The sequence below is a fragment of the Leptosomus discolor genome, chromosome Z (assembly GCF_034619465.1).
Source record: "Leptosomus discolor isolate bLepDis1 chromosome Z, bLepDis1.hap2, whole genome shotgun sequence".
NCBI classification, from domain to species: Eukaryota; Metazoa; Chordata; class Aves; order Leptosomiformes; family Leptosomidae; genus Leptosomus; species Leptosomus discolor.
The window spans coordinates 44,690,713-44,713,218 of NC_141419.1; the positions used below are offsets into that span (position 1 = coordinate 44,690,713).

A 22,506-nucleotide genomic window follows, 5' to 3' on the forward strand; every position below is an offset into this window, starting at 1 on the left:
TGTAGTTTTTTGAGCATTTAGTCAGATTTCCAAGTCAACATTTAAACACCAATGAATGTCCTGTTGTACCACCTTCTCTGCTTTCTGTACCTGAGATGAGTAGTTCACTTTAACTTGTTATGTCTGTACATGCTCCCCCTTTGCAGAGTGGTTTGGAACATCTTTTAGAAAGAGTAGAGAAGTTTTACTCAGAGGCTGTTGGTCCTATTGCTGTGCATACCTATCACTTCTGTTTTGTGTGTGTGCTGTGACTTCTTAATGAGTAGACATGAGTTTTTTCAACATTTATTTTGATACTCATAAGCATGTTGAATTGTCAGCAGTGGAAGAACTTAGCATTACAGATTACACGAAAAGCAGACCACCAAAGAGAACTTGTGTCTGGGCAGCTCATCCTGAAGAGCATATAGTAAATACTGAGACTAAGCTGAAAATAAACAGTACTCTGAAGAGTAGCCTGATCTGAAACACATCAAAGTGAATTTTAATTTCAGTAGCTATTGCATCAGGATCTTTTGCAGCCAGAGAATGTGAGTTTCGCCTCCCACCCACCTGCACCCCTCATCCCACTTTTATTTTATTAGCTCTTAATTTCATTCTAAAGTTCTTTATTATTTTTAGAGGTGAATGTCCTAACACTTTTTAAAATCTGAAACTAAAGGTATGGAGAAAAGGAACTTCCATGAAAAACAAATTTCCACAGATAAATAGTGTGGTGGCATTTTTCTGTTTGAATTTAGTTCACTACAATGTTGCTGAGGTGTTTTGAACAGGTACTGCAACACAGTACCATTCTTGGCATGAGAATTGCATGGGATTGTTTTGGCCTTTCCTCCAAATTAGCAGTACAGTGCTGGGGAAGAGCCAGTGTGGATCAGTCATCCATCCATGCATCCAATTGTCTGTGTCCAGGCTAGCCTTCCTACTAATATGCCAGTGGAAACCTCCTGTTCAAGATTAACATTTGGCAGCTGTGCCCTCTGTGTCCCAGCTGCCTCTGCTGTTGAGGACCACAAAGATTCACATAGAATAGAAATTGTAGCAATTGTTCTTCTGTTTTAATTGTGGTGGAACATGATTTAAGCTCTTTCCTTACTGAAAGCCTAGCAGCAAGTCTTGTTTTCTTCCACCCTTCCTGAAAGTGAGATTGAAGACTTGGATTGAAGACTTGTGCCTTCAAGGAGCACTTTACCAGGGGTGGAGTGATGTATGTTCATCTCCCAACCAGCAGTATCTGTGGTGCAGAGTGGAGTAAAAAAGAATGACATGGGGGTGTCTGGGGGAAACAAGTAAGGAAAAATGAAGGAAACAGGAACTAGAGCATTCAAAGTCTCCGTATTTGTAATGACTTTCAGATTAATAGAATCATAGAAACATTTAGTTTGGAAAAAAACTTTAACATCATTGAGTCCAACTGTAGACCTTAAGATCATTGAGTCCAACCATAAACCTAACACTACCAAGTCTGCCATGAGACCATTGGCTCATCTGCAGGTCTTTTAAATACTCCAGGGATGCTGACTCAACCATCACTTCCCTGGACAGCCTGTTCCAGTGTTTATTAACCCTTTTGGTGAAAAATTTTTTCCTGATATCCAATCTAAACCTCCCGTGGTGCAACTTGAGGCCTTTTCCTCTCATCCTATCACACTTGGGAAGAGATGGACAGGGCCCTGCCTCAGCATCCGACGCTATGTCCTGCCAAAAGTCTGGAGCTTGTCTGGTGCTGGGAGTGGAAAGCCATGGAAGCCCCAGAAGGCTGTGGGAGGGTTGGGGCAAGGGCCTGCCGAGGGCTTTCCTTTTGGGGTGGAAAGCAGCAGCTGCAGCCCTGGGGCAGAGCAGAAAGATGTGGGGGAGGGAGGAATGGAGAGCCAGAGGGGAAGCCCCAAGCTCCTCCACACCTCCCCAGTGCTCAAGCCACCTGGGGTGAGACTCCTGGGTTCGGCTCTGGCCAGCTGTCGGGGGGGGCCCTGGGGGAAGCGCTGGATCACCCGAGCCCCCAAAGCCCCCCGCGCTCCCCCTCAGACACCACCAGGTTAGCACAGGGCACCTGCAGGAGGCGGTCAGGGAAGGCTCAGGAACTCGAGGGGATCTTCACCGCTGCCGATGTCCCTGGCACTCGCGCCGCACCTGCAGTCCTGGGACAGGCACCGATGGGCCCCACAGCACTGCTCAGCCGGGCAGAGGAGAGAGGAGCGCTGGAAGGGGCTGTCTTGCTCAGCGCCCACAGCTGCTGCTTCTCGCGCTGACACCAAAGCTCAAAGAGCAAGCCAAAGGTCCTGCAGGAGCCTGCACGCCTTGCGTGTGTGCCCGCAGGAGCTCTGGACAAAGTGCGCTGGGGTAGAGCCTGCTGCTGCTGAAAAGCGGTGAGGTCACAGGCAGTCACAGCCATTCTGCAGTGAGATTACAGGGGTGTCAGGGGCTGCCCTTGACAGTTGCCCAGCTAAGGCGGCAAATGCCCCAAAGGGGGAAAGCTTGCTACAGAGGATGTATCCCCTTGTTAACTTTGTTAAATTCCTCTCAACCCAATTCTTCAGCCTTTCCATGTCCCTTTGAATGGCATCAAGCCCTATGGTGTTTCAGCCACTACTCCCTGTTTTGGGCTATCTATGTACTCGCTGAGGGTGCGCTCTCCCCATTGTCCACCTCCTTAATGAAGGTCTTAAACAGTATTGGCCCCTATACTGACCCTGAGTTACAACACTATGAACTGGCCCTTCTGCCATTGACTGCAATCCTGTGGCCCTGCATTCTGTTACTGAAGTAATGCATTCTGTTTAAAGAGGTCTGTCTTTGTCTTCAGCTGGTGCAGTCAAAATTGTCATTTTGCATAGTATTTTATGCAGAATCAATGTTTGGTTGTGACTTACTGAGGGCTGCCTTCTTCTGTCTCTTCAGTTACAGCTTTCTTTTGCAATTAATAAAGAAAAGATATATTAGTAGATCAGTATGTGATCTTAAACCAGTAATCTTTGGTTGCAAACCACAAATAACATGCTGCACACAGCTCTATTTTGTAGGGCTACAATAGCTGTGCAGCTGTGATGTCTCCCTTCTTTGGGAAGGTGAGAGAAGACCAGAAGATCGGCACAACATGTGGTTTTTCCTGACCGTGTCCTGTCTAGTTTTCTGTACTGTGTGAGCCTTGTTCATTTGACTTGCATGTTCCTCCCTACCCCTCTGCCCCTTCGTCATGTCTTCACAGACCAGCACAGGTATTCTACTGTTTCTTGTCCCAAGCACAAGAGACAGCAGACCAGCTATGGTCCACTGATGGGCCATATCTCAACTAAGCAGTAGGCACACCACGGCTCTGCCTGCTGCAGGGCTGCTAGGGAAGGTATCAGCCTGAAGAACTGCATGCTAAAAGGCCCTACTTTAAGACACCCGTTTTTCAGTTGCAGCTCTGCACTGTGGACCCTCCCTACTTCCATGGTCTTCCATAAAGTCTTCACCTGTGCTCATGAAACTCAGTTGCATGGTTTGGCCAGCTGCAAACCAAGAGGTCTGTTAATTGTTCACATACATCCTGAATTATTTAATGCTGATTCCATAGACTGCTGCATGGCTTCCGTGAAATCATGCCCCTCATTTAACTGTGAAGGGCACATTGTTTTTACTGCTGTATTCTGCACAGTAATAGAAACAGGAGCAGGACTTCTGAACCTTTGGTCTGCTTCTAGGCAAGGTAATGGAAGGTGGGAGAAGTGAGCTATACTATCCTGAATAAAACACAGATAACAGTATTTTGTAAGTTAGTGTTCATAGGTTTCACGTTCAGTATATATACATTTTCCTTCGTATATATAAATCAGAAAAAAATAATACGAGATGTGCTGTGATCTTGTAAATACAAAGAAACAACAGTGTTTTTCCTTTGATATACTTGTAGTGTTGCCTAGGTAGCCTAAAACAGATAACAGAGGCTGTCACTTGTTTTGTATACTTGAGAGTATTTCAACATCAAGTTGTCAGAACTGAACTTAAAAGACAAGGAAATAAAAATTTTGGCAATGAAGTTGTGAGATATTTCCGAAGGAAATGTTTACTCTAACACATGGAAGTACTACAAACATAAGCATGTCCTGCTAGTTTTATTCAGCATTTCATGTGCTCTCTGAAAGTATTTTTTCAGATGATTAAATAATTTTGCAGTTGCACAGGCCATAATACTTAGTGGGATTTTTCTTTTCTTTCTAGACTGAAAGCAGATGTTGAACTGTTCTTAACTGGAGTTCCTTTCTTCTTATGCACAATAAACTGTAGATGCACTGTCTGTGGCCAATCCTGATTAAACAGTGGTTGGATTGGGGAAGCATTTGGAGGCAAAAGTGTATGAAAAACTTGCAGGAAACCATTAATGACTTGACTGGTGAACTTGCAATTACATAAGTAATTACAGTTGTGGACAACTTCATCTGACATAAAAGAGCTGAAAAAGACTCTTGCAAGAATACACGTGTTATTGGTGTAGTATATTCACTTCCTGTCCACTTAAGTGTTGTCAGCAGGTAGCTGGGATATTCTTCCCAGTATCCATTCAAAAGTAATTTAAATTTCACTAATATGAATAATAAATGAAAATCAGCTTTTGTGTTCTGGTATCTCCTTCTCAATAACTTGAAAGAGGCAAAAGTAATTCCAGCACAATACTTAGCTGTCCAAGCAGTGTAAATCTGCCATGGGGTTTAATGAAAATAAAATTCTCTGCTGGCAATGTAGGTTACAGGCTGGGATAACTCAGGGAAGACAGGACACAAGAAGAACAGTATTGCTGTAGCTGGAGCTCTGTAGAGTCCTTGTACATATTTTTTTAACAAATGTGTCATATTAATATATATAATAATATAATCTATTTTTATATATGTAAGATATATATTAAATATATGTAAGAGATTATTTTTATTGTTAAATTAAAAAATGAATTGAAGCCATTTATGTTATATTCACTATTATTCTTCGGAGGTGCTGAACTTGATTCTCTTCTGTGTTTTTGTTGGTATGTGCCTTTGTATGATTTCAGTATAATCTGTTTGAAATGAAAACTGTTCAAAAAGAGACTAACTTTTTTTTTTTTTTCCCGTTAAAAAGACATTGGTAAATCTCTGTGAGAGGAATGTTAACTATTTTAATATAGGACTTTTGTCCATACTCAGCCTACATAATGGCATAAGATATTCTTATAAGTAAAATTATAGTGATGCAAAACTGGAATGAGAAACTGTTCTCACTGAATCTTTATTATCTAGTAATTTTCTTTTGTTGGGAAACACCTCAAGGCCAGTACAAAAGGATGGATAGAGTCATTCAGGCAAGTGAAAATATCAGGACCTCTATATGATTAGACAAAGGAGCAGAGAGGGGAAGAGTTAAAGGAAACTTGTGCAGTTATAGGAAACTTCTATATTACTATATAACAGGGAAAAACTTTCTGTTGGGATTTAGAAAGGCAACTTCACACAAGATAAAACCAAAATGTGATCTTCATCTCAAAATCTTTTCAAAAATGTATTACCAACATACCCCATGTGAACTGCCATGTTACTGGTTCATCCTCTTTTTTTCGACTGATAATCATGTCTTTGTCTTTGTTTTTCAGATACGGAATACTGGGTTTGCTACTTGGAAAAGAGAAAACATGGCTTCCAACACAGCGAATCCTGCTAACCATTTGCCATACTTCTTTGGCAATATTACACGTGAAGAAGCTGAGGACTATCTGATGCAAGGAGGAGTGAGTGATGGACTATACTTGCTCCGCCAAAGCCGGAATTACCTGGGGGGCTTTGCCTTATCCTTGGCCCATGGAAGGAAGGTCCATCATTATACGATCGAGAGGGAGCTGAGTGGCTCATATGCCATTGCAGGAGGCAAGTCGCATGCCAGTCCTGCTGAACTCATTAACTATCACTCGGAGGAAGCTGATGGCCTTGTCTGTCTACTGAGAAAACCCTTCAACCGACCACCAGGTGTTGAACCCAAAACAGGACCCTTTGAAGATTTGAAAGAGAACCTCATCAGAGAGTATGTCAAACAAACTTGGAATTTGCAGGTAAATCCAGGCTGATTTTGCCGTAAAGTGGTCTTTTGAGTTAGGAGAAAAAGAGATTGCCGTGTTTGTTTCTAGCTGTCGCTGCTGCTGTGTAGTATTTTTTCATAATGGAGTCATAGCTGTTTGAGTTTTGAACAGTGGCATTTTTTCCCCCCAATACATGCAGTAACTTGGCCGTAAGTGCAGCTTTCCTGAAATTTTACAAAACGAAGGACTTCTGTGATGTCTTGGGCTACTGTGTAGCCTTACCTACCACTGCACTAACCTGTGTCATAAGATTTCTGCACGCACCAAAAATTAATAGATGTAATGAACAAGATACAGGAATGGTTTCATAGAATCCAAGAATGGTAGAGGTTGGAAGGGACACCTGGAGATCGTCTAGTCCAGCCCCCTGCTACAGCAGGTTGCACAGGAACACGTCCAGGCGGGTTTCGACTGTCTCCAGGGCAGAAGACTCCACAACCTCCCTGGGCAGCCTGTTCCAGTGCTCTGTCACCCTCAATGTAAAGAAGTTTTTCCTCATGTTGAGGTGGAACTTCCTGAGTTCCAGTTTGTGCCTGTTGCCCCTTCTCCTGTCACTGGGCACCACGAAAAAGAGCCTGGTCCCATCCTCTTGACACGCACCCTTTAGGTATTTATAAGCATTGATAAGATCCCCTCTCAGTCTTCTCTTCTCCGGGCTAAACAGACCCAGGTCTCTCAGCCTTTCCTCGTCAGGGAGGTGCTCCAGTCCCCTCATCATCTTAGTAGCCCTCTGCTGGACTCTGTCCAGTAGTTCCTTGCCTCTCTTGAACTGGGGAGCCCAGAACTGGACACAGCACTCCAGATTAGGCCTCACCAGGGAGAGTAGAGGGAGAGGAGAACCTCCCTCGACCTGCTGGCCACACTCTTCTTAATGCACCCCAGGACACCATTGGCCTTCTTGGCCACAAGGGCGCGTTACTGGTTTACGGTCAACTCTCTGTCCACCAGAACTCACAGGTCCTTCTCCGCAGACATGCTCTCTAGCAGGTCAACTCCTAAGCTGGTGCATGGGGTTATTCCTTCCCAGGTGCAGGACTCTACACTTGCCCTAGTTGAATCTCATTAGGTTACTCTCTGCCCAGCTCTCCAGCCTGTCCAGGTCTCACTGAATGGTAGCACAACCTTCTGGTGTTTGATTGCTTTTGATGCTGAATTTTTATGGTTTGATGTGTAGAAAGGCATGGTGACATGGTGGCTTGTTTTACATCCTTCCCTCTTAGCTGGCCTTACCTCTGTGATGCTTAGTTACATTATGTCCAAAATAGAACTTGGTTTCTTAACTGCAGAGCACTGCTTATACATCTTCAGTACTGCTTGGGTCAAGCAGGAATGTTCCATGCTGAGGAAGACAGGCTGCATGTTTTCCTTAGAATGACTGTGAAGAAGCCAGTCTTAACATGGGAACACTAGTGTAGGAGACTGCAACAGGAACATTATTTCACTTTGGGATGCCATGAGTTACCATTATGAACTCATGGTGTTACACTACTTTTTTCATCTCTTTTGGTACTAGCAAGTAATGCTGTGTGTTCTGCTCTGTAAAATATGTGGAACAATGCCCAAACTGGAAAAGCCTGAAACTTATACTGCATTTACTACAAGTGCTGAGGCTTACATTTTTTTCTGATGAGTCTGAGCTCAATCTAGAAGGAAGCTGATGAACTCAAGTTGGAAACTGATGAAACTAGAGGTTTTGCCCTCAGACTGGGCCAAATTTAGAAGTGATAGGTTGTAGATGGCTTTAGAAGTGACTAGGTTATACGTAAAATATTAACATAGCTCACTCTAAAATTGGGACTGTCCTGTCTGCTTTTGGGAAATTTGCATTGATGTCTTCAACATAGACATGCTGCAACAATGCGAAGTGTGTTCGATTTATTTTGGGAAATACAGGATATGTGATATGGAGGTATGTTATAACATCTCAGAGTGACACTAAATATATTTAGCTATGTCTCATTAGCATAAAAATATGATGTAATTTTCAGTTGAAATACTGATACACTAAGGGCTTAATTTACTGGTTCTTTTTCTTTCTGTTTCTCAAATGTAGAGGAAGAATCCCAGCTTTGTGATGTTTAGATTGCCATATGTTAGTTTCCATATTAATGTCTTTATAGCAACCAGATCTTTTCTTCACATACAACAAATATCTGCACATTTTGGATGTCCCAGAAGCAAGCCAATACTGGGAGACTACCTGCCATATTTTTATTGCAGAACACAGTTTGACTCTCCCACTGTATTTTTACCATTCTCTAGGGGCATGCTCTTGAACAAGCTATCATTAGTCAAAAGCCTCAACTGGAGAAGTTGATTGCCACTACAGCCCATGAGAAGATGCCGTGGTTCCATGGGAGGATCTCTCGGGAGGAATCAGAACACCGTATCCTCATTGGGTCAAGAAGCAATGGAAAATTTCTGTGAGTGCTTTTTTCTGTGGTATTGCTGTTTGCCACCAGTGTTACTACACAGCTCCCTTGAATGCATCTCAAATGAGAATATGCCCTAAGAGGCGGCTCATTCACAGTGATAAGAGCCCAGTCCATCATGATATACGTGACATAATCATGTGTCTACTAAGCAAGTGTCTCCAAGACTAAGTTTCCACTTAACTGAAGATGGGAAACTATTGCAAAAGTGTGGGTCATTGTATTCTAATCAAATACTAGGTTTAATTCTAAAGGGCGTCAGATAAACTCAATGCCAGGAAAAATTCATTGAACTTTGTTTTATAGCTGATAAGCAGTACTAAGTGACTGTTGTAGGTTAACTTTGGCCTACCAAGCCACTGTCACACGCCCCCTCCTCAACAGAACAGGGGGAGAAAACAGGGTGGAAAAGCTCGTGAGTCAAGATAAAGACAGGGAGATTACATACCACTAACTTTCACAGGCAAAACAGACTCCACTTGGGGAAAAGAAATTTAATTTGTTGTCAGTTAAAGTTGAGTTGGACAGTAAGAAACAAAAACAAAAACATAAAAAACCCACCTTCTTGTCACACCCCCACACCCCCAATTTTCACAGGCTTAACTTCACCCCTTCACACCCAACTCCTCCACACCAAGCAGTGCGGGGGAGGATGGGTGGGGGATGGGGGCTGTGGTGAGTCTATAACAGCTTCTTTCTGCTACTCCTTCCTTCTCACGCTGTTCCCTTTTGCAGTTCAGGCTCTCCATGGGAAATAGCCTTCAGGAAATATCCACCTGCTCAGAGGGCTGCAGAGTGGACACCTGCTCCACTGTGCCTCTCCCACGGGCTGCAGGGGACTCTCTGCTCCACCACCTGCAGCACGTCCTCCCCACCTCCTCCTCTGCACTTGGTGTTTGCACTGCTGCTTCTGTTTTGTGTTTGTTTTTTTTTCTCTCCACTGCCATCTACCAGGCATTTTTCTGCCTTTTCTTAAGGACATTTTCTTGGAGGTGGAGGTGCCACATATATGGCTAAGTGGCTTTGTGGTGCCCTGCAGGGGTCTCCATTGGGGCCAGCTGGAACCTCTCGTGACCCGCTGCCAAAGCCTGCCCCCCTGCACCCAATACGCTGACTTACCAAAGGGGTAAAAATACAAACAAACTCCCTGTGTTAACAGCCGTTGGGATCCAGAACTCTCAGTTTTCCCAAGGGCAGTAGTGGTGCTTTGTTTTGCCGTTAAGCAACAGCGGAAATTGCTTTTACCTTTGGTAATGCCATTTTGTGTCTGCTGCTGTCTGTGTTTGCTCAACCTCATGATCTTTTGGGTTTTTTTGAGTGCAAATGTGTCATTTAGGACAGTGACATCATCTCATGAGGTTTAGAGCCAGTTAAAGTCTTCTAACAAAAAGTCGTTCTTTTGGAAAGTCCTTATTTGAAAAAAATCAGTGTTTTCACTGTGCCATTTTTTGTGCCCCCCCCCCCCCCCCCCTCCCTCAGAAGCATTTATATAACAATAGAAAATGTAGCTTAAAGGTCATGGCTGAGGAAGGATCACTTAGAGATGTATAATTCCTGAGAGAAATTTCACCAACTATCTATGTAGTCTCTTTCAGCACTCAACTATCTTTGACTTTTTTAAAGCTAGTCCAAAGTCCCAGGAGTAAGTGTGGGATTGATGTGCTTCTTCAGGACCAACTCTTTCACTTTACTTATTTGTGTAATTGTGCCACAGTCATTGCTCACGTAGATGCAACCTTCATATGTTTCCATGTTTCAATCTTAATTCTCAGAAACTGGTAACTCCTCTAAATCTTTATTTCCAGTAGAGTTAATTCCTACCAGGTCTTACCCATGAGTACTTTCAGTGTACTGACACCTCATTTCTTGAAATCTTTTTCTTTCCCTCAGTCCTTGAATTTTTTCTCTTTCACAGTCAGTCTCACCAAGTCACCATGCGTATTCACGTTTTCAGCCTTGTATTCACGTTTTCAGCCTTGTATTCACGATTTCTTGGGATCACACCTGGAGGGTCATTTACCGGGTTGTTTTGTCGTAAAAGGAAATTGTTATAAATGCGTTAGAAATTTTGTTACATTTGTAACAAAAAATTCTTACAAAAGTCTGTGGAGCCAAAGATTCTCCCTATCACAGATGTGTCTTTTCTGAATGCTTCTTTCTGTAGTCCAGGAAAAGTTTCATTGATTTGATGAATGTGGTCACTGTCATAGATTAGCAGCACAGCATTACCATATCACCTTTCCTTTTTATTGCCCTGTGACTTTGCTGGTTTCTTTTCCTACTTCTTAGACCTAGGGCCAGGTGGATATGTGATCTGAAGCAAAGCAGCAACCTTTTCCTTTAATGACCTGTTTTTTCTAAAAAATTGCTACTTTCTGTATTAATATCTTACCAAATCGGTATTGTATCAGCTGAGTCATTGGGGCTTTTCCAGTTTACCTCTTGCACACATTGGGTTCTATGTGATCAAAATACTTCTCTTTGGGGAAAAAAAGGAAGCTATTTTTTCTTCAAAGAAATGGATCCCCTAGCTAACATTTCTTAACAACAGGGATGGGCTTTGGAATGAGGGGGTGTAGTTTTTTAGCAGACTTGACGTTTTCAGTCTCTATTGTAGACCCTGGTCTCTTTTTAATCATCTACAAGCATTCCTACAGCTTTAAATAGCAATACTTGCCCAGTGTTTCCCTGTTTCCCTTAGAGATGGCCTAGGAGGCATTTCTGGTGCTGTTCACAGTGACATGCAGAGGGGGCAGTCCGACCTTCTCCTGTGGGACTGGTTATGTCAGTGGGTGCATATCTTGCATAGTTCTGCTGGAACTGAGGCGACTGCTTTCACATCAGGTGGATAAACCAATAGAGGGGAAAATGCTAACTTTATGGCTCTGTTTAAACCATGAGAAGTGCCACTGGAGCTCAAGTAATATGAAAATATAACTGATAGTATGTTGAGCTTGCATACCTCTTATCAAGGAAAACATCATTTGTTTTTGCATCTTTAGGGTGCTTTCTGATGCATCAATTGTTCTTTAGAGCTCAGTAACCACTTAGCTGCTGTTTACTCTGATGCTTCTGGGGAAGAAACAGGGTGAGATTTTCATCTGCCCCATTATTCAGCATTCAAAGCAGCAGGAGAAATAATGTGTTAATCATTTGTATCAGAAATCAGTTCTTTTTTCTTCTGGAGCTCTTCAGTTCTCAGATCGGTATACCTAGAGGCTTATAGCAAATAACAAAAGAACTGTCTAATTTGGAGAGGTTTTCTGTTTTCTGTGGTGGTTTGCCTAACATGGGCTTGCTCAGCAGGTGTTGAGAAATAAACCACTCATTTGTTAGCTAACTGAAACATTAGCAGCGAAATTGTTAAGTGCTAGAGAGGTGCATTGTTTCCCATTTGAGGCATGGGCATCACATACTTTTTCCTTACACAGCAGCAGTGCATGTCAGCATCTTCTGTACGTCTGTGTAGTGAAGACTCTGAATTTGTGCTTGTAAATATCACTGCTCAGGGACTGTTTTTCTCACATTGGTCATGACACTCAAGCCTCGTAGCTGACTGAAAGGTAAAACTTAGGAACATGTGATGTCTAAGAGAAATTTGCTTTGAGGTAGGAATTGGAGCCTGGGAACATAAAGAGAAGGTAGATTTTCAAAGAAGTGAGGTACTCCAAGGCTGTTCACAAGCAGGTGCTGGTATATGACAAAAATAATCTTGTTTATTATGGAAAAAATAATAAATTTTAGAAGGCTACAATGTTTCTATATATTCTTTTACAAGGGTCTCTAAAACTTCATTACCCCAGAAATCTGCTGTCTGAATCCAGTACAGAAGTACCTGTCAGAATACATCTAGTGCCTAGATTTCTTCAGCACTGCTTTGCAGCACTCCAAGATTATCAAATCTAGGATTTTTTTTATATATATAATAAGTATGGAAATAGTTGAAAAGCTTCCTGATTGCAGTTCAAAATGTCATGAATAGCATCATAAATCTAACACTGCACTCATCCAAGCTGCTGGAAAAGTTCTGAGCTAACTGTGGGTATTTTACTAGGGAATTTTCAAAGGTCTTTTTAAAGCTTTGTCGTGACTGAAAAGTCAGTGAAGTAAGTATGCATGTGGGTGCTATAGAGTTCGCTTTCAAAGCCAAATACAGAAACAATGTCATAAAATGATGTGAAATAGGAAGCAGTGCCCACCTCTTCCAGGAAGAACACTCATGAAAGATTGCTGCTCTAGCCATAAAATCTGGAGAAGAGACTGTAGCAGTAGAATAGAAGGAAAATATGATACCTCTAAAATGACCTGAAGAGCAACTGCAAATACAGAACTTGATTTAAGTCTGAAGCCCCTGTTAGCTTCATTAACACTACTTTGCATGCTGTGTAGGATGCTGGTTCTTGCCAGACTTCTGAGTTTTCATTAGACTTTGCCTGATAGGGGGCATAATTGTGGAATATGATGATCGATATTGTCTAGATGATCATAGATAATACTATCATTATTAATGATAGTCTTTTCAATATTGTAATAATATTTATATTGAGACTATATAATGTTATTATTGATAATATTATTAATACTATCTATGTGAGTGCATACATGTGTGGACCAGTTGAAAAATAAATTAAAAATTTGCTAACAGTGACAGACAAGCAGTATAAGAAATGTTAGTTTTCTCTGCAGTTTCACATAGGAAACAACTCTGGTAAGTGTGTGGTAGCTCTTGGCACATCTTGGTTTGTCATCGGTAGTGACCACTTCAGTTACATGAACATGTGATCTTGCATATTGGTTAAGAACCAGAAATTCTGAAGCTGAAGGTAGATAAACAATATTCGCAAATACTGTTAAACTTAAAAATTCAACATTAAGGAAATCGTGAGTGAAGATATTGCATAATTAGCAGTTTAGTCTCTATAAACCTCTTTTTGTATGGATTTATAGCCATATGTAGTTCAGATAAAATGTGAACAGTTGTGAAAAAGGAAAGTAAAAAATAATTTTGGTATCATAAGAATGTCTTCAGTATGCAACAAGGTATACTAAAGAGGGCAAAACTGGTTTAGACAATTAGAATGACTCACAGCACTACTCATCATGGCATCTTATGACGTCTAGAGACTAAACTGCCTCTTATATGTCACAATAATTAACACTAGTAACACCATTTCAAAATAAAAATTCTGAAGTGCAGTTGTCCATGAGAGTTTTCTTGTCTCTTGTCTGCCCAGAATTTGTGTTTCTGATACATGTAACAATCTATATTTACATTAATCTTGTTGTCTTCCTCTACGAGTTTACCACTACTGGAGTTCATACTGAGCTATGAGATTTATCTGACCTTGTAGAGTATTCTTTAAATAAATCTACCAGTATTATTTTTGAATCCGTAAATGGAATGAGACATTGTTGACATGAGACAAGGTGAAAACAATCCTACTAGTAGGATTAGGATATGTTATTGTTATCCCTAATATCTCAATTCAGGGATATTAATTAATGACTAAGTTCCTCTTCAAAATGCCAAGCAGTTGCTAGGCTTAGATGACCATAAAAATTTTCCAGGATAAATGATAAAATAAAGACAGTGAATCATGTTTCTGGAGGTGCTGTATTCCACTCCAGAGCAGCCTGGATGATTCCCACAGCTCTTTGGGAGAGGTGTTTACTGATCTTCAATTAGGTACATGCTTAGGTGCCACTTGCAGACTACTGCAGCAGGGCTGTGCCTTCTCAAGGCTAGGTTGCACTGTGTGCTTCTGCAGCAGAGTGGGTCAGAGGTATGAAGAAAAAGATGTGATCCCTGACTGAGATAGCTGTACTGAGAAGATCCCCTGTTACAGGTGCAGTTATACAGCAAAGCTATTTGTTAAGGTTTTGGTGAGAGCATTGCCCTGCCAGCAAAATAGATTGCAGTGATGCAGTTCTTCTCACAAAGGTGTTCTGTCACTCTGCAGCATACGACAATAGCCTTATCAGGAGATGAAGTTTTAGATTCCGTTGTAGGTAGCAATAGTGTGTGACTGAGCTAGCTCCTAAATCCTGTAGTATGCTGACATTTCTGAAACAGCTTTGAGTGTATTAACAGAGAGGGGGGAAGAAATGTAAATGAATACCACAGTCAATCCATTTTTTGCTTTGTATGATAACTTCTACAGATGGCACCAAGTTCATTCCTTATTGCCCTCAAAATTGGAACATGTGCAGTGTGCTACAGATATTTGAAGTGATAATGAGTAGCCATGTTGTTAATAACGTTACAAGAGAGATGGTCGTAAGGGCAGACAAGCAGGGAATGGCTAGAGTTGATCAGCAGTGGGAAATGTCAGTATCTCTGCATCAAGGAAGTTATCACTGAGAAGGCAGAGCAAGACCAAGAACAAATTTTAACATGCCCTTGGATTCAGGACTGAGAATATTTTCACACCATTCCTACAGCAAGCATTTTGCTGGTTTATTTCCTTCATTATTCTCTGCCGTAGAATGCTGTGACTTCTTCTTTTCTACACAGTCAATGAGGCATGTTGTAATAGCAATTAATTTTTTTTACCCTCAGGGATTTTTTCCTTTAGAAAGAATGGGATCATTTCGCTTTTTAGTTGGAAGCAGAAAAAATTTGGATGTTGTTCTTTTTGTTTCTAAGCAGAAATAGAGAGTTTACCAAAGGAGAGAATGGATAGCTATTTACACAGTCTGTAATGATAATCCAAATAGTTCTTGATTGCTATTTGGGTTACATTCACAAAAACATTAAAAAAAAAATCAAACATAGATGGCATGAAAATTAAAATCAGTAACTAAACCTTCTTTGCATTATGTAACAATTTGAGTTTCTCAGTTCCTTCTAAAATTGCTGTTTTAAAATGTATGTCATAGAAAATCTAGATGTCTTCGTGCTTCTCTAATATATCTATGAATTCAAATTTGCTCTTCATGAAGTTGTTCCTGTTTCTGCTTAATCTCAGTAGATGAAAGGACAATATTGTTTATTTACAGGTATTTATTATCTTTATGTTTTTCTTCTGTAGCTCTGTAGTTCTCTGCAATGGCATGAAATAGAAGATCAGGTGGTATTTCACTGCTGGCTTCCATCCTTGCCAAAATGATTTTTAAAAAAAATATAGCTGTTTGAAATGAAGATTTTTTTTGTTACCAGTTTGTATTGAAGAACAGTAAATATCGTGTGTAGTTTCAGAGCACATTAAAGCAGAAAGTGCATTAGGAATTTAGGATTTTTTCTCAGCATTCTGAAAATTGTTACTTTTAATAGAAGGAAAGTTACATGTATTAAGAGAGCCCCAAAATCTGACGTGATGATCCTGAGTAGTACAGGCAGCACCATCAAGAAGATGTGAAAACCTTGTTTTCCGTTTGAAAAGGTTTCAGTTTATAACCTCTCAGTTTGAGCTGCCTTTTTCTTTGACTCTGTTTTTTACGGTAACTGTAAGGTACTGGATCCTGTGTACCCAGATGGAGTTCTGGACGCTTAGCTTAACCTAGACAGCCATTATCACAGTCTACAAAACCAAAATGAAATTGTGAAGCACGGCCTGTGACAACTGTTGTCACCAGAGGCAGTAAAAGTTTTTGGTTTGGACTGTGATGGTAAGTTATGAGAGCGCTTTGTGGACCAGTAAGGGATGTGGTTGCCAAAACCAAGACTTAGGCTATTATTTGGCTGTTGCTTCGATGCTCTTGATGCTTCTGCCCTTTAGACATATTTAGGAAGATAGCAGTACCTCCTGTTGTTGTGTTTTGTAGGGATCCAAGTTGTGCTGGAGTTGACTGGCTACCTGGACAATAACCCCCAGAGAACAAGGTTCCCTCTGGACCCCGGTCAATCATAAGCGTTAGAATGGAGCCTTTTTACATCGCAGTGACAGAGCTGTCTGACAGAAGTTGTCATGACTGTGAACTGTGGATGTCTTCAGGGTTATGTAGCTGTTGGGTTGGGGGAAGTAAGAGCTCAGAAATGCAACTACAACCTTATAAACCTGAACTCTGCTTAAATCCTACACTGGATACTGATGGGGCAATTTGGATCTGTGCTGTGGTCCTTAGAAATCAGGACTCTTTTCTCCCACTGATACCTGTGCTCTCAAGAAATGTTTACGATGCCTGTTGTGATAGTAACAACTCTTGCAAATGAGAATCAATTTCAGTAGAGCTAGTTGTATTGAAGCCACCATTTCCTCATGTGAAACATGAAGGACATTTGTTACTGGGAAACAATCCGTTGCATTTTTATAATCCTACTTGTGCTGTAATCTGAACAGAAGCCTGAATGTAATGAAATGCCATTCATTTGTGGTTTAGAAACAATGCCCTCTATTCTGAAAATATTTTTCCGAGCCTTATTTACTAAGAGCAAGTGAGGGGAAGACAAAGTCATTCTTCATTTTAGCACAACCTGTTGCTCTCCAGTGGTCAGTCATCACAGGAAATCAGCGTGCTAAGAAAATACCTGCATGTCATGAAAAACCACAATGTGTTTCAAGTTGCTTTAGAGTCAGTAGGCAAGTTACTTTGGTTTCAGAAAAAAAAACCTGACCCTACTTCCCTTTTCCTTTAGCCAGTGTCTCGTTCACATCTTAGGCAACAAGAATCACTCTGCTGGAAAAAATAGTTGCATAAGTAGTTCAGACAAAACACAGTTTTAGTTCAGCCTTGAGTGAGTCAGCTGAGGAGCAGAATTTAATGCTTGCCTCCGCAATCTTCTGAGATGTGATAGCAAGTACTAGTGTTGCACCAGCGAAGCTTCCCAACACCTTGGTGAGCATATCCTACTATATTTCTTTTCAGGGCTTTTGAAAAATTCAAGGGAGAGTAAGTAGAGTTCTGTGCACACTAGAACAAGAAATGTTTCAGTGTTATTGAATCTGGGTTTTTCATAAGAAAACCCCATTGTTCCAGAAAATTTTAATATAGCTCTATTGCTGTCTCACTGTCAGCAGCAAGTGAACATGGGCAACTCAAACAAAAAGAAAAAAAACTACTTTCTAAACTCAGAAATGCTACGCCAGCTATGGTGGAGCTAGTAGCAAATTCCTATCTACTCTGGGTCCAGTCACCAGAAGACAATGGTCTCAGTGTGAGCTAGCCTTTAATACTTGTAAAACAACTCTGTAACCCTTTACAGGCATCTCAGATGTTGCTTTCAGATCTCCTGGAAGAAGGAGATCATCTTGGCTACCTATGAATTTTAGATAATGCTTTTATATTACATTCTGTGATTTCTCCCTGGTGAAATTTAGACCTGATGTATACTCCAATACCATGTGAAATTCCATGTGATTTTTATATGAAATCTGCAACAAAGTATTAATGTCTTTACAGAAATTGTAAGAATTGATGTTTACAGAAATATATTATTAACTTTAGATTCCCAGCCAAACAACAAGCTGTTTCAGTGTACAAAGATTTTCCCTTAATTTATATTTCACATTATATTCTGTTAGTATTTTTATTTTCTGCCTTTAATGTCACCTTTTATTTCAAAATAAAAGATATAAGAGAGAAGTCTTGCTTTAATGAGGGCACTTATCTGTTGTTTTTAATTTTAGGTCAGCTGTAGAAGAGATTGAAGTGTAACTGCTTGTATATGCTGGATCCTGACCTCAGACTTCCATGGGCTTTGTAGGCCTGCAGTGCACAAGCCTTCATAAGCTTCCTTGCTCAGAGAGAGTGCTTTGTGCAATGCACAGTGTTCTGTAGCTGCATAGCAAAGAGCTCCACATAGTGGATTTTCTGTTGTCATCTGTTGCCTTTTGGAGAAAAAAAAAAAGAAACTTTAGGGAATTCTGTCTGAAAATAAATGACACTAAGAAATAAATGAAAGGCTTAACAAAATGTCTTCAGAAGTTGTAGTGCTGATTTTGCTTTGGTTTTGATTCAAAAGCTTAAAGGAAAGGGTGATTTAAGAAAAGAATTTCAACACAGATGGTCTTGCCTGGTAAAGCATAACCCCGAAGATCTCTTTTATTCCTACAGTATCCGAGAAAGGGACAGCAATGGTTCCTATGCCCTGTGTCTGCTGAATGATGGAAAAGTACTGCATTACCGTATTGACAGAGATAAGACAGGAAAGCTTTCCATACCGGATGGAAAAAGATTTGACACTCTCTGGCAGGTCTGTTAAATTTGAATCACTTGGATATCTATCATTATGTTTCCATATAACCAACTGAGGCATCTCGTTTTACTTTGCTGTGTAACAACAGTCTTTAGCTAAACAGGAACGTGTTTTGGCAGGTTATTTGTCGTGTGTTTCCAACTTTATCTGGTTTCTATACATGAAGATAATGTATGTTGATGTAGAAAGCTATGTAAGCGTGGAGAGTTTAATCATTTTTAAATGTGATGTTGCAGCTTGGCTGAGTTTAAAATTGCTGTAATTATTACTCAGTTAACTGAGCATTCTCTAGAATGGAAGATTGTTTGCATATTCGATAATAGCTATGCTAGGTATACTCTTTTGCTAATGTCTTTTATGACAGCAATAAACAGAATTTTAGGAAGCACAAAGGAGATGGTTTAGGATACTGTACATGTACTGTATTCTTTAGCTTTGAAATTCTCTACCTTCAAGGCTGAAAAGACATAATTTGCTGAGGATTACCACCAAAATATGTCTGAACCCTGGTAAAGATTAAGCAATTAAGGAATGCATGGTTTACTATGCCATAGTTGGCAACAAAACTGAATACTAGAGAAAAGACTGTGTAAATGGAAAACGCTAAGGGAATTTAAACCCCTGCAGAAATCTCTTCTGTACTTTTGCTTAAAATTAGATTAAAACAAGTAAAATGAGTCACAAACCTAAAATATGAGTCTTCACTTGCATATACCAGTTCTTGGCCTTTCCTGTAAATGCCCTGCGTATTTCTTTCCTGGAGTCACTGGAAATTTAAAAGCAGCCCTGCTATCCTACAAGTTTTTTGAATATGGCTACAACTGTCACTCACAGACCCCCTCCTTTCAACCCAAATGCACCAAAGCCGAAATAGCAGTACCAAACCTATCATAAAATGGCATGGAGAGGACAATCCAGGACACAAATGGCCATAACTATTAGTGCTATACATTTATTAACTGCTTACATCCCCTTGCAACGTTGAGGTCCAAAGAAGGCATTGCATATTAGGACAGTTCCTGCACTGCAGTGATACCCATCTTGGGGGAAAAAAAAAAAAAAAAAAAAAAAAAGAGGACAGGAACTCAGAGATATAAAAAGAAGTGATTTGCTCAGAGTTACAAAGCTTGTTAGTAGCAGAAACAGGTGTGGAATGCTGAGTCTTACAAATCCAGTTCCTGAATCGGGTCCCAGATTCATCCACAAAGTTACTTCAGAAACATTCACCCCTGCTGAAGAAAAATAATGAGGTAAAAGCATGGGCCGTAAAGATCTGCTGTATGTCCAGTTCATTTACTGTAATATACCAACTATTATACATATGCACGTAATTTTAAAGAGACAATATATTTAATTATACCTCCCTTACGTTTTCATGTCTTTTTCTCTCCTCCTTCCCTCCCCTCCCCCCCCCCATTTTGGTAGTTAGTCGAGCATTATTCATACAAACCAGATGGCTTATTAAGGGTTCTTACCATCCCTTGTCCGCAACTTGGCTCAGAAAATGGTGAGTTATTCCTATTATTTTGATATGTATAAATAGCCATGCTAATGATGATAAAGATGTGTGCGTTTTTTCCACTTGCCATGTAGGTGGGTGCAGATTATGGTAGGTTAAAGTTGCATAAAGAAATTTTAAATGTTAAATTTCCAGCTTTTCACATGAGTTAAAATCTGTCAGACCATGCAGGATGGAGGCAGGCTCTGTAGCTTAAGAGAGGCTACCAACTCCAATTATTGCTGGCTTTAAATTAATGTTTGAGCAGCAAAGTACATTTTGGATCTAAGTGGCATTGTATGTTACTTGGACCACACACACCACAAACAAGGTGGTCGTCCCAGCATTCCTCCAGTGGTCCTTGCTCCAAGCTGAGGCCAGCACATCAGCAGCGCTGCTGTAGGCAGTCAGGTTGTGTGCAGTGAGAGGTGCACCCAACAGATGAGTTGCTGGTAGATGAGCAGTTACTTCCCATGTTGGGAAGAGTCGGGCAGAGCAAAGGATTGGCTGCACCTGATGCTGAAAATGGGTGTCAGAGAGGCATTCCTTGATAACTTGGGGGAAGGGAGGGGAAGGGGTGGGAGGGAGTGTTCTGAGGTCCAGTATGCTCTTTGGCCTGTTTGTTCTTTAATGTCATGTTAAATACCAATTGGACATTGTCCTCCCTCTTGCCCTGACTGCCAGGGGAAAAAAGATGCCTCTGCCTGATCCTTGTCTAACTTGTGCTCTCTAAGGTGATCTTCTGTCATTCCAACTGAATACCAGTGCCATAGCAAGAGGATGTGCATGTGCTTTTTCTGCTCCTTTGAATCATTTAGGCACTGCACATACTTTTGTCTCTGTGGCAGCAAGTAGCAGAGTCCACTGCACATTAGAGACAAAAACAAAGAATGATGGGCCTCCAGGAGAAACACTGTAATGTGATTTAAAAAATAGAACGTTGGTCACCTATGTAGAATTCTGTGTTCTTACAGTACATTTCTCACCTTGCTCAGTATCCTTCTACTTTTTATTCTTTTATAGATAATGTTGTTTTTAACACTCGTCCTCCTCTTCCTGGAACTCCTTCTAAGGTAAGAGTAGGTGGTGATATAGCAGTAGCATTCATTTGAGAATGTTTACAGTCACATACTGCTCTAGGAATCCTAAGGCTTGGGAATTGTTGCAGCAGTGAATTTGTTTTTCTAGGTATATAAGCAGTAAGTTGAAAAGAATAAGCTTAACCTATTCTAGCACAGTTATTGCTTTCATCAGTGTTTTGCATGAGCCATTCACAGTTTAATTTTCTGAACTTTTATACATGTAATGCAGGTGAAAACCAGTATTTTTGATATACAGAATGCCTCATTGATGGTCGCATTCTGTAGTGACTGTATCAACGCTAGGAGGAGAGATACTGCTTTGTTTACATTGTCTATTTTGAGAATCTGCTGGTTGAAGCAGAAATGGAGGTTCAATTTATTTTCCTGATGGTGTGTGTGGTTAACATCAGACTTTGCACAAGGGTTGGATTCCTTGTGTAGTGAAATTAGGGGAAATTCTTTCATCAACTCCATGAAGAGTGAGCAAGCCCATCTGTGATTATAATTGCATAAGTTCTTAGAGTCCATTGATTAGAGGAGCCACCTGAGGTGTGATACATAACACCATCTCATTCAGCTGTAGTTGATCTCATCTGAAAAAGAGAGTTTAATTTAGTTGTTTCCCCACTCCCTGGAGAGCCTCATCATCGAGGTAATTATCCTGATGCAGTCCCACATTATAGAAAAAAATATTTTTGTTCAAATAGACAATTACATTTATTTCAGTACTGTTGAGTCCCCGTTGGTCCATCAACAGCCATTGTCATACCACCACTTTTTGAAAATCAGGTGCCCTTTTAAATCACTGGAAATTAGACAACAAAAATCGGTGCCATTTTTTAAAATGTTGTCCTGAGGTTTGGATCTACACCATTTACCAGGACAAACATGAAGGTTAAGAACATGAGACCACCTGTATATCATCTGGTATACACACAGTTATTGTGATGGAGCAAGCACATTTGGTGTGGGAATACTATGTAGGTTTTAGATTATCTGTAGAAAATTTTTCCATTTAAGTGTAAATGAAAGTAAATTCAAGAAATCTTAACTTTAGGTGTTTAACTTATCAAAGAAGTAGTAACAAAAAACCCATGTATCTAAGTTGACTGATGTTTAGGACTGTGCAATGAAAGTAAATGGGCCAACCTCTTCTCTTTTTATCAGTATATTGCAGTAATACCGCACCAGTTGTTCATGATGCTTTACAAGTGAAAGACGAGGTCATGCTAACAGGGTATGATTACTCTTGCCTAACATTAATGAACTCAAATGAAGAG

The 22,506-nt window shown here is 40.6% G+C and overlaps 1 protein-coding gene across 2 annotated transcripts in view; it reads left to right on the forward strand.

The window, feature by feature from the left end:
* Positions 1–5,603: 5,603 nt before the first annotated feature.
* SYK (spleen associated tyrosine kinase) overlaps positions 5,604–22,506 on the forward strand; it is a 34,786-nt gene continuing 17,883 nt past the window's right edge. The window contains exons 1-5 of one of the 2 annotated variants that reach the window (XM_086479566.1): positions 5,604–6,052; positions 8,342–8,502; positions 18,505–18,643; positions 20,072–20,153; positions 21,168–21,217. In XM_086479566.1, coding sequence (XP_086335692.1) covers positions 5,639–6,052; positions 8,342–8,502; positions 18,505–18,643; positions 20,072–20,153; positions 21,168–21,217 — 846 coding nt within the window. In that variant the 5' untranslated portion in view covers positions 5,604–5,638. The remainder of the gene's footprint in view (positions 6,053–8,341; positions 8,503–18,504; positions 18,644–20,071; positions 20,154–21,167; positions 21,218–22,506) is intronic. The other variant, XM_086479565.1, reaches the window with a different exon arrangement.